This window comes from Megalobrama amblycephala, linkage group LG18 (genome assembly GCF_018812025.1).
Source record: "Megalobrama amblycephala isolate DHTTF-2021 linkage group LG18, ASM1881202v1, whole genome shotgun sequence".
Taxonomy (NCBI): Eukaryota; Metazoa; Chordata; class Actinopteri; order Cypriniformes; family Xenocyprididae; genus Megalobrama; species Megalobrama amblycephala.
Genome location: NC_063061.1, coordinates 33,908,848 through 33,921,975, shown reverse-complemented (window position 1 = coordinate 33,921,975; position 13,128 = coordinate 33,908,848). Strand labels below are relative to the sequence as shown.

The 13,128-nt window shown below is 37.4% G+C and overlaps 1 protein-coding gene across 1 annotated transcript; it reads right to left on the bottom strand.

The window, feature by feature from the left end:
• Positions 1 to 171: 171 nt before the first annotated feature.
• fpgs (folylpolyglutamate synthase) lies at positions 172 to 12,619 on the bottom strand. Its single transcript, XM_048165701.1, has 15 exons — positions 12,059 to 12,619; positions 10,136 to 10,264; positions 7,644 to 7,697; positions 7,496 to 7,560; positions 6,950 to 7,064; positions 5,354 to 5,431; positions 5,201 to 5,262; positions 4,405 to 4,507; positions 4,253 to 4,330; positions 4,033 to 4,177; positions 3,878 to 3,955; positions 3,165 to 3,315; positions 2,909 to 2,984; positions 2,759 to 2,825; positions 172 to 1,437 (listed from the first exon to the last, which is right to left on the bottom strand). Exons 1-15 carry the CDS (start codon positions 12,272 to 12,274, stop codon positions 1,061 to 1,063), a joined length of 1,794 nt encoding a protein of 597 aa, XP_048021658.1. The 5' UTR covers positions 12,275 to 12,619; the 3' UTR covers positions 172 to 1,060.
• Positions 12,620 to 13,128: the final 509 nt, after the last annotated feature.

Below are 13,128 nucleotides of genomic sequence, written 5' to 3'. Positions count from 1 at the left end.
GTTTCAAAACATTGTTTATCTGTCTTAGAAACATAGTTATTGTATTATATACTAATGTGTGCATCATTTTGACTCTTGTGCATTATATCTCATCAGCTCAACTGGGAATTAAACAATATAAATTCAAAAAATATATTGGAAAATTATGATTTAATACAATACAGACACAAAATTCTTCATTGTTTTTATTCAATGTCCATCTGGTATGTACAGTACTTTTTAATAGCACCCTATGGCACTTTAAGACATGAGTGGTATAATATTAAATGCTCAAAAGAGATCCAATCTTTCACAGATAACAAAAATATCCCAAAAACAATCTACCATATTAAACAAAATCCATGTTTCATTTGAAGATAGCAGTTTCTATTTAGACTAATACACACTCTCCCGTCTTAACTACAGTACATAAAATGCTACAAAAAAAATTAAATTACACTTATATTCAGATTTGATGGAAAACAGTCCATTTTTATACACCACCAGTCCTCTGATGTATATATACACACACAAAACATTTAACAGATTTATTTACTATGAACAGATGTGGGCACCTCAGTGTTGGCATGCTTTGAACATCATTTTGCATCCACTTGAATGTATGAATGCAAACTCTCCCATGCATGTGTTAGAAATTACACATTAATATTACATTATTAAAGAAGTGTTTGCATATGACACAATTCTTTCAGTGCAATAAAAATAATAACACTAACACTGATGGGTAAGTAACCTGACTTTCTATTTCATGAATGGAAAGATCTGGTTAAAAATATCAAAATTGTAGTGTAAAAGAAGAAAATTACAAAAAAAAAAGCACTTTAAATACTTCAAATCAAAGTAAACATGAACAGCTCAAGTAGATTTGAATTTATGTGCTCTTTACATAAACAGATGAACGCTCAATGAACTGGTCCAATGCTCTTCTGAAGTCAGGATGTAGAATGCGTGGATTCTAGAACAAGCCGTCATGATTTCAATCATGATTTGCATGTAGTGTGATTCAGGGTTTAGGCACTAGGTGGCACACTTGCTGTGTTTGTCTGAATGCATATGTCTATTATGAGTTTAAAGCAGGGTCCAAGTGTTTCAAAGCCCCTCCCACCAGGTGTAAGCTACCTGTGATGAGGACGTGTATGTTCACGGCCTCTCGTAGCGGCGCGGCTTTCGCGTTTATGCTCGGTTTAACGGGTATGACGCATTTGTTTGGGTCTGACAGAATCGAGTCTCTTCCCTGACTGATCCACTGCAGGGCGCTGAGGATGCAGGGAAACACTAGTGTGTCACTGTGCCTTTCAGTCACTAAGGGCAAACCGCCCCCGATCAGAAGCTCCGCCTCTGGTTTCTCCTCCTGGCCATTCAGAATGCGCCAGCTCTGCTGGTTGTCCAGGCAACGTGTGAGCATGTTCTCCACGGAAACGTTAAAGTTCTGTTGGTCTGAAGAACAGAGTGTGTTAGTAAAATAGCACTGCACTTTCCACACTGGCACAAACATGACACTGTAAGACAGTATGCTAACTGAAATGAAACCTCATAAGTGACTGATCTAAAATATTAATGGCCACTAAAACTCACAAGTTGAGTCCAATAGTCTGATGTTGACATTTTGCTAAGCAAATAACTTTATACTCTAAAAAGCAAAAACCTAAAATACAAACATTTTAAAATGGACTGAAATATTTCTATGAATGCTTTATGGAAGCTCGCTATGGAATAAAAAATTAAAAAGGTAATTATGACTTTTTATCTCACACTTCTGACTTTTTTTTCTCCATCGTGAGATATAAACATTTGCATTTATGATAATTAAAGCCACAATTCTGATGTCTTGCAATTGCATGTTTATAACTCGCAATTGCAACTTTCTCAAAATTCTTCAGAACTGCAAGATAAAAAGTCGCAAATACCTTTTTTATTTTTTATTCTGTGTTGGAAACAAACTTCCGTACTTTTCAGTGCTTAAAAAAGCACAAATAAATCTAAAATAATACAAAATAAATTTATATAAAGTTTATTATTATTATTTTATAAAATGTTTTAGAATATATCATATATCAAATCATATATTATAATATTAATGGAAATCTTCAATACTTTGCAATGTATTTTGGGATTGCCTGATTGTGCTGCACATTTTGGGCTTAAAAGGCATAATTTTCGAACACTATTAGCATCAGGAATAAAACAATCATGCCTAAAATGTTGCCTATGTAGACAGCATCCTTGAACTGAAAGGCAGGAACACACCAAGCCGACGCCGACGAACTAGTGGCGACAAAAGCAGACTGCGGGGTTGGCTCACGTCGGCAGCGTAAGTGTCCAAAGTTGGCCTGACACACCAAACCGACGCTAAACAGCCGACAGCCAAGTAGCACGTCCGTTCTGCACCTGCGTAAGATGAAATGCCTTTCCATACCAGCAGGTGGCAGTATCTGAACAGCCAATCAGAATGATCAGATGCCCCGATGGACAGACGAGCTCCGATGCCGATTCAACACTTCGAATTGGCCGAAAAAAAAGCTGACGAGGACCAACTTCAGCCGTTGGTGCGGAACACACTGAGAAAACTTAGTTGGCCGAAAGTCGGCTTGGTGTGTTCCTGCCTTAAAAGAGTGCTTAAGCTGTGGTGGTCAAAAACACACAAACACAGTTCTTTAAGCAGTCCAGATTAAAGGTCCTAAATGGTCCTGATCCAACATTTATAGTCTTTTTGATTGACTAGATTTTACACAGGTCTGTGGCTGGAAGGATCTCTTACCTGCATTACAGGTCGCTATGGCCTCTGTGATGTTCGGACAGAACACGGCAAAGTCGAAATGGCAGGGCTAAAACATACAGCACTTCAAAATGAGTCTCTGGGTTACTTTAGAAGAGTGACGTGATTAAAAAGCATGAATTGATAACTCACCGCGAGCAGTTTGAGCATGGCGGCACAGTCTCTCTCTCCTGTGGCGTTGAATAAGAGAACCCTCACCACCGAACCCCTGCAAACACCCACAACATTGAACAACAGCACATTTAACAACTATCTGCAGATATGCAATGTTTAAGCATCACTTCAAGGCTGAATGTAGGTCAGTGTTATATTAATATAATTAATTTACTATTACAGCATTTAGAATTTCCGTCAGTTTGATTTTTTTTTAGTTTATTGCATTCTTTACCCAGCATTTCTCTCATGATGTGTTGCGATCTCATTAAACCAGCGGACACAGGCTTGCATGCTGCGTGTGGTATGAGCTCCGTCCAGGAAATACGTCACAGGGCCGTGTTTTAGAGTCTGATTACGCCCGGGCCACTCAGTCTCTGCAAGACCTGTCAAAACATCAAATATTGTATATTGACTACAATTTTGAGGCACCAAAACCTTTCCATTTAGAAATCTTGTAACATAGTGGTTAAATATCTGGGATAAAGGTTGCAGGTGTGACGTCATTTTGAAGTCAGGCCAAAACGAAGTTTGTTTGGAGTTTCGGAAGTTTGCAACAGCTTGCAAAAGCGAACTCCAGAAACTTATTTTTGACATGGAAATCTTTTCCAGTTCATTTCTTCTTTTCAGTCAGTTGAGGTCAGACAACAGAACACACTGGAGAGCTGCTTTATAGTAGAAACTGAAGTTGTACTTCTAGTTCAAAGTGACACTGACACTGTTTTTTCATATTTAATATTGTAAAGCTGCTTGTTTAATGTAATATATTGTATAAAGTACTATACTATATAAATAAACGTCACATGACTGGACAGTGCCGTAATGCAGAGCTTGTGCAAACGTATCCACATTGCTATGATCAGATTCTTTCTTTACTGCTTTACTCAAGGCTGCTCACTGTGTTTTGGATTAGCTTTTAATTAGGCTGTGCAGTGTGTTTTTACAGACCTTTGATCATTGCAGGACTAGGCTGGAACGCTGGAGCTGGACTCACACCGCTGAACTCTACTAGAGATGACGCAGGATCTGAGGAACAAACAGCTGATTAAAAACACACAACAAAAGAAATGTGAACTAATCCACAAAGAGTCAGAAACACACACCTGTGAGGAAGTGTCTCTGCAGCCATGTTTGTGACAGCTGTAGAGCCAGAGAAGCGTTGCTGCGCTGATGGTGACCAGCCAAACCCAACCGGAGCGAGCCCTCGCACTCATACTCATCCAGATCAGGACACACTGACAACGAACACTGAGAGAGAAAAACAATGTCAGCAAATTAACTGCATTTTGAATTGTGTATCAGCAGTATGTTCGCATTTCTTACCCCAATTTCTTCTGCTCTCTCTTGAAGCACCTTCATCGGCCCGTCAGGCTGTTTGACTGTGAATGCAGGAACCCCCGGCTGCAATAAACACACATTCACTGAATACCTTCAAACACACACAATTTTTACAGTTAAAACGCACAGATATTCACCTTAAAAATCCCTCCTTTCTGCCAGGCAATTTTCTCAATGCTGTCTCCCAGTATGCTGGTGTGATCTATGCCCAGAGAGGAGATACCACACACCCAGGGACGCCTAGGACACATAAGAGACATTTCAAGAACTTTAAAGTAGTGTGTTATTTCTTGTAAATATTTAAAATGCCCCTATTATGTTATTTTAAAGGCTCCTAATTTAGTTTGAAATCACGTTCAAATCGCATTTTTGGAAATCTGTTTCAGTCTTACTGCTCTGATCGGATTTCACATGGTTTATGTGATTTTCTCACGCCACATAAAACATAAACAGCAGATGCTGTTATAGGAAACATGCTGAAAGCCACTGCACAAACAAGCTTGTGATGTTGCAAAGTGCCAGACAAGCAGAAAATGACAATATAACAGAGACACGTTTTGAAACCGGTGGAGATGACAGTAGAGAATAAAGCCGCTCATACCAGATTTGGATCGACATTGTGAACGTAGCCTTAGAGACTCAGATAATATTAAATAGTAGGCGAGATGATTTTATAAATAAGGACCACTGATTGGTTCATGTTGTCAGTCAGGATCATGATTGCTTTGATAAAGATAATGGGGATACACTAAACTTTTGAAGAATGCAAATCAATGATTGGTTGATTTGAGAGGAATGTGTCACGCTTAAACTATGAAGCCAGACGAATGAAGATGAAATGGCTGAAACTAGGCTAACGCGGCACAAAGAGAGAATTAGACACGCTACACTGAAGCATATGGGAGGGAGATCAGAAAAACAATGCTCTGGTACCTAATGATATTGGTGCAGTCATACGCTCCACCGATCCCCACCTCAATGACAGCCAAATCAACCTGAGCAAGAGGAGGAGAAATAGACAATTTAGCTCAATTAATAATCAGTATCTATAATAAAGGACAACTATCATGATTTAATGTTACTCACCTTCTCCTGCAGAAAGACATGGAAGGCCAAAATTGTTAGAAAGCGAAAATAAGCAGGCATGCTGCCGCCATTGGCTTCCTAAAAGGTCAAACAACTTATTTAACTTTTGCACTTTTAGATATCACTCATATTATTGCTGTGCTTTGCCATTTATGGAAGGTACATAGATGTAAATGTTCAAAGATGCATTTAGGTTCAAGTGTCTGAACAAACGGCACTGTTTCCTTCCTCACATGATTGACATGCTGTTGTGATTATGCAATTACATGACCAGACGCCTCACATTTACACTTAACACAATTAACATGGTACAGACACAAACCCAGCAGGAAACATGCAATCTTTCAAAGGAATTATAGCATTTGAGCTCAAGATGTAGAGAAACCAACCAGATCATTGTATAAAGCTACAATTAAGTTCAAAAATGAATATGTTAATCTTCAGAGGTAAAAAGCTCAGATATTTGCACATTTTCACTCACAGCAGTGGATAAAGGAATTTAAAGGGTTCACATTCCTATTATTTTGCATAATTTCTTGCACCAAAAACCCTATTTTTCATGGCTATTTCCCACTCTTTCTCAGAGACAAAACCAAACAGGCTCTTTTTCACAACTGTACTTCTAATATACGCAAATGCAAATATTTATATATGCAAATCACAATTGAGATTGGTATTGAGATAAGTATATAATCACACTCTCATCATATGTTAAAGCGTTAGTTCACCCAAAAAATAAAAATTCTGTCATTAATTACTCACCCTCATGTCGTTTCATACCTATAAGACCTTCGTTCATCTTCAGAACACAAATTAAGATAATTTTGACAAAATCCGCTGGCTCAGTGAGGCCTCCATTGACGGCAAGATAATTAACCCTTTCATATGCCTAGAAAGGTACTAAAGACATTTTTAAAACAGTTCATGTGACTACAGTGGTTCAATGGTGAACCACTGAAAATTTGAAACACTTTATGACATGATGAAGCCTCGTTTACTGAAATCACATGACTTTTGATACACGCTCTGAACCACCGATTCTAAACAAAAGATTCGTAAAGCTTTGAAGCTTCATGAAGCAGTATTTCGAAATCGCTCATCACTAGATATCGTTGAATAAAGCCGTTATTTTGCTTTTCGGTGCACAAAACGTATTCTCGTCGCTTCATAACATTAAGGTTGAACCACTGTAGTCACATGAACTGTTTTAAACATGTCTTTAGTAGCTTTCTGGGCATATGAAAGTGTTAATTATCTTGCTGTCTATGCAGGCCTCACTGAGCCATCGGATTTCATCAAAAATATCTTAATTTGTGTTCTGAAGATGAACGAAGGTTTTACAGGTGTGGAACGACATGAAGGTGAGTAATTAATGACAGAATTTTCATTTTTGAGTGAACTAACCCTTTAATGTGTTCAGGGTTGTGTCATAACCATTGTGATTTATGATTTATGACTTATGACGTTTTTACCATTAGTTCTCATAAATGGTCTGGTGTATAAATGTAGACTGTGTACTTGGGAAGGAGTTTGAGTTGTGAAAGTCTAAATTGCATATTGACTTATTTCAAAAGAGAAAAATAACATCCAGCTCACCTTTGTCTCCTCCAGTCGCCTGTACACCTGCCAGAAGTATTTGGTGAAAAGCTCTTTTCCTATCGGCAGCCCGTTGATTCTGATTCGCTCTCTCACTTGCACCAAATGAGGTGAACTAAAAAAATCAAGAAAACAAACAAAACAACCAATTCACACAAGATAACACATAAAACATAAGGACTTTACTACAGTGTTTGTTTAAGCCCTATACAACCCTCTGAAGTCTTACTGTGAACAATAGTCAGTGATTATGTAAATCATTAAGCTTGAGATAAAGTTCAACTAAACAAAACTTAGGACAGATTGATTACATCATTTACAAGGTAATACTTATGCAACACATAGCTTTACTGTTTACTCTGAGAGCTGGTTTATTTCAGTGAAAGATCACGCAAAGTTGATGCAAAGTTCAGCGTTCAGCTTATATGTATGTGCACGCATGAATGAACAGCCCCACAAAACAGCTATCGCTACCACAATCACCACAGAATGACTATAAACACACTTTATCTCCAAACACTGAATTATTTTGACTGGTTGTAATACCTGTAGAATCCAGTGCGGAAGCCATAGTTTCTCAAAATCTTTTCTGTAAAGGCACATGTTGAACCCTGAGAAAAATAAAATAATTTCAGCATTTCATTAAACTTTCGTAACTTCATTCAGTGATTAATCCCTCATTTAACTGGTTTACCTTTCCTTTTGTTCCAGTTACGTGAATAATATTGAGACGATCAAGTTCTTCTACCTGAACACACAGAACACATCAGTTGAATGGTTACTTACAAAAAATTTAAATACATACATATTTGAACATGATTCAACAAGTCAAGAAGAGAAAGAACTTGGGTTCACGATGAATTGCAGAGTTGAGTTGTTTTAGTTGCCGATGTTTCGTCACTCTTTTATTGATATATTGGCATATATTGACTATTTATGATGACTTTAAATGGGTTTTATAATAGTTTTACAATTATAACCGTTATATAGTCTCAATCAGTTGTAATTAAGGGCCAAGCACCGAAGGTTCAGAAGCACCCATTGAACCTGTTGGCGTTCTTCTTCCGCTCTGCCCACAGAACCGCTTGCTTTGGCACACTGATAGAGGCCAGTCTGAACTGTCACCATAGTAAATTTGGAGTCTCTAAACCAATCCCTCTAGCACCAACTGTCCAAACTTGCACTTATATTTATGCTAATAACTTTTGAACCGTAAGAAACAATTCTTTTTTCCCTCCGATTCCTTGGCTCAAGACGATTCGATTGCGCCCTATGATGTCGTGTTCCATCATGAAAATTTTCCCGCCATTTTTAATTTTCAGAGAAACCTAATTTTTCGAACTCCTCATATGCCGTTGCTCAGTTTTTCATGAAAATTTAACCAGATCATCTTCTGAACATGTCAACAAGAAGTTGTGGAATAGAGGGCTGCATTGGGTTTGGGCTCCCGCGGGACCCAACGCAAATCTTGCGGGAGCGGGCGGTTTTACCTTTGCTGTGGGCGGGAGTGGGCGGTCAGAAAACTTTGCGGGAGACCCGCGGGGAATGGTGGGATTTGGCGTGTAATAGAAACGGAGTCAACAAATGAAGATGATGAGAAGAAAATTAAAGCGGCTCTTTACTTGACAAAAGTTCATCTTATTTAAACGCAATCATGTTTAAAGTCTGTTATTCTGGATGTTAACTTGAACGAATTTAGTCTGAGAGTATTTGTTTAGGCCCATTTTCAAAAGCTTTGAGAGAAAGTCCGCGGGAGCGGGCAGGTTTGAACACAAACATTGCGGGCGCGGGCAGGAGTGGAACACGCGGGTTGCGGGAGCGGGCGGGTGCGGGTTGAGGAAATCAGTCCCGCGCAGGGCTCTATTGTGGAATTCAAGTCTATTTGTCAAACCATTTCCAAAAAAAACATGCAAACGTATTTTACGCAACGCTTGCGAAAATAGACACAAGGCTGTATCTCCTCAACGCTTTATCATATTCTGACCAAACTTGGTCCATGTCATTACAAGCATGCCCTGAGGTTACATGCTGCATTTCGGCACAGCACCACCTACTGGTCTGAAATAAGAAAAAATTGCATTTTTACTCATAACTTCTGAACGTTTTGTCAAAAAAATCATTAAAAAAGTGGTCTCGTTAGATTAGAGGCGTCGAATAATATCCAATTTTCCCATATCGGCCATTTTGAATTTTGTAGTAAAATGCTGCATTTTACAAACGCATGAACATATCATTACGAAACTCGGTGTGGGTCATCGGCAAGATGCCCTGAATGAGTCTAAGAAGATTCGGGCCAGTGCCACCTAGTGGTGGAAAAAAAATATGGCTGTTCATAAATATCTATAACTCCTAATCGAAATGAGATATTTTCATGAAATTCGACAGGCTTATGTATGGGGGCACTCTGAGGACACACAAAAAAGCTGTGGGACTATAATTGAACAAAATATGAACTACACTCTAACTACAGTATTGTTTCAAAATTAACACGCAGTGTCTTTGTCTCAGTTGCTATCATAGTCCATTATGACAATGTTGGTCTGCTGCTAGCTTCCTTGTTTGCTTCTGTTGTGCTTGGTCCCTTAACCGATTAGTAGATGTGTTTTGAGAGCATAGTGAATGGATAATACACATATTCCATTTTTAAATGTTTTTTAGTAAATTAAGTAAATATTGTATAAAGTATTCATTCAATTTCAGCATATGCTTATATTAGATTTCTATAATTTAATTGTGTTAGCCTTTGTATGTTTTTGTATATTAAGTAACCATGTGGTAAAGTTTATTTTCGGATAATCTAGTAAATTAAATTCATATAAAAGGTACTTAATTTTGTTGAATTCTTTTATTTTTATTTGCAACCTGACAGACCAAATGAAAGATAAGATTAATAGCAAACGAGTCTGACGTAAAACAGTTTTGTAACATAAAAACGAAAGTCTCAAAATTGTAAAACTACTATAAAATATAGCTGCAAGCAGCAATTAAAGAGGAATGGTTATTTGCCAAGACTGATAACAATAAGGGCAAAAAACAGCTGATTTACTGACATAAATAGTGGTCTATTATTTGTGATAATACAGTTGCCGTGATATAAAATTACTCATACTGTGATATAAGGATTTTGGTCATACCGTCCACCCCAATCATGAGTAATGTTAGTGTAGTGCAGCTGAGGTTTGACACCTTGAGTCCTGCCCGCTGGAGAAAGCCTCTCATAGCCTGCAGCTGGAGCTGAGGATGACCTCTCTCTCTCTTCACCTGCTCCAGAGCGCTGGCGTTGGTCTGGAGAGTGTTGAGGGTGCACACCGCATCCTGAAAGACATCCATCACGCTACAACTGGATCTCAAAGACTTCATGCCATCTCAAACACCAACCCATGGAGCAAGACACCAGGTTTACATCCAATACAGATTTATGACTCGCAATACATATGCTGGAAGTAAATATTCAGAGAATAGCCAGATATCCATGTGGAGCTCTAGTCTCTACAAACTGAGGCTTTACTGCAGCTTTACTAACAGCACTGAACTTCTGAACTCTTTCATAATATTTAGTCAATGTTTAGCCAGAATATCTGGTACTACAATCATATTACAACTGACAAATGAAAACTAAATTTGTCATATTGCTGAATGTTTTGGTTGGTTGGTGAACATGATCAGATGAATCTGATCAACTGGCGCGCGCATGCATATTATATATATATTTTATATATATATATATATATATATATATATATATATATATATATATATATATATATATATACACACACACACACACACACACACACACACACAGACACAGACTTGACTTGGGCGGGCTGCCTAGGTATATTTGGAGACACATATATTTGGTTACACAATAAATTGTATTTAATTTGATTTCCATTTAATTCATAGTAAATTATTGTAGTCTCCCCCACAGGAAGAAAAGACTAAGAACATTATTTGACATGTATATTATTCATTATATAAATCTTACTAGTAAAATCTGTGTCCCAGACACTAGAGACACTATATGACAGCAAGGAGAACCATTTAAATGCTGTAATTTTGCATAATTTGCAATGCATAATAATGCATAATATTAATATGTAATTAAATGTAATTTCAATAAATTAAAATTCTGTTAAAAATTTTCACCTGGCTACCACCACAAGTATATATACACACAAAACATTCATTTTACCTTGGGTTTTTATTTATATTTCCCTTGTATTTCTTACATTTTTCCCACCTTATTCAACAAGTACTGCACTGTCAATATGTTGACACCAACTAATAATATCAGATTAGCCATTTACTGTATTACTAATACAGTACTGTCATCTAATTCTTTATTGAATATAAATAACACACACATACAGCTCAATTATGAATGAAATGAGATCTTCACACACATGTATTTAATCCTCAGTTATGGCTGCCTGAGCACATGGCCTGAAAGTATGCAGAATATATGGCAAGCTGTTTTGACAACTATTACCTTAAGTATCTATTTTTATGTACTAGTACTTATTAGTAACTAATAAATAATCCAAATGTAATTATTAATTACACATTGGTAGTACTAATTCATTTTCTATCATCCAAATAGTGTCAAGTTTCTATATATTTGTTACTGGTAAAAACTAGCATTTTGTAACCAGTAACCGTTGCTTCCAAATAATGACACGTTTCTATTTCTTTGTGGTAACAATTTGAATTTTGTAACAGGTAACCGTAACTACTAGGAAAGTCACTAGAAACAAATAAATAAGTAGTATCTCATAAGTAAGTGGTAATATTAAATTAGATTATTTATGGATGTATGTTAAACGGCTTGCCATAAGAACTCAATGGACATGATACTCACACCACGCGCACAGTACGCAGGAAAAAAAATTGCCGCTCTTTGATTTTAAACTCTAACGGCTGATGTAACAACTGTCACCGATGAATCAGCCGCGTGCGCTGGACTTACAGAATTATTTTATATGAGCCAAAACAAAACTTTCAGCCTAAACCTTCCAGGTAAAAACAAAGTGCACAAACTTACCATTTATTGTAAATTATTTCCATAGATACGCATAACATTTAGACAAGAACGTTCAAATGCTTTACCTGATAGTCCATTCTTCGGAACCGCGGAGCAGCTTTTGTGCTGGAGAACCTCAGTGACAGTTCGGCAATGTTGGTCCAGTGTCGGTTACGCGCCGAGACTTCGGTACACGCGCGTAAACGCTCCAGCACGCGGAACAGGCGCATGGTGACTCGTAGAGTGCAGGAAGCAGCACCAAATTTGGGGAGTTTTCCTGTCAATATGGAACTCCGCGTCATACCACGCCTCCTTTCCGTTTACCATACAGATTTCACTACTGTTTATTGTTATTGTCAGTGCGAATGACAGCAATTTGGTGCAATTCGGATGAATAGAGAAGAATTAAATGATGATTTGTGATTCGAGGAAGGCGGTTTGTAAAGTAAAGCGGACAGTTGAATCAGCACAACATTTCCAGTTCGCTGTCGATTAAGACATCCTGTTTTAACCAGGTTGCGTGTTCGTAATCTCAGAGAAATATGTCGCGCTGCACAGCTGCATCTTTAAAAAACTGGATTTCTCTGGTTTGCCATGCAGTGCTACTGAAGCGCTTCTCACGTGTCAGCTGTCTTCAAGAGCAGAAGAGCACACATAGTACTGCGCATGCGTATTCTCACTTATAACACGGCACCGCCGCCTACTGGACAAACAACATGAGGGTGTAAATGTGTAAATCAGCTCAGATTTTATGGTTTATTGAGCTTTATAGTTTATTATTTTAATTAATTAATTTATTTATTTACATTTGATTAATTAATTGATTTAGTTAATCAACAATATGATAATTAAAGTAATTTAAAAAGCATATAGTGGAAGAAAATGTTTCATGCATGTTACATTACATTTTTTTTTTAAATCTAATTAAAAATAATAAAAATATATTTTAGATTTATTTTGTGAGATAAAAAGTTTGTTAAATTAACATTTATGTTAATTAAAGGGTTAATTCACCCAAAAATGAAAATTATGTCATTTATTACTCACCCTCATGTTGTTTCTCACCCCTAAGACCTTCATTCATCTTTGGAACACAAATTACGATATCTTTTTATGAAATCCGATGGCTCAGTGAGCCTATATTGCCAGCAATGTC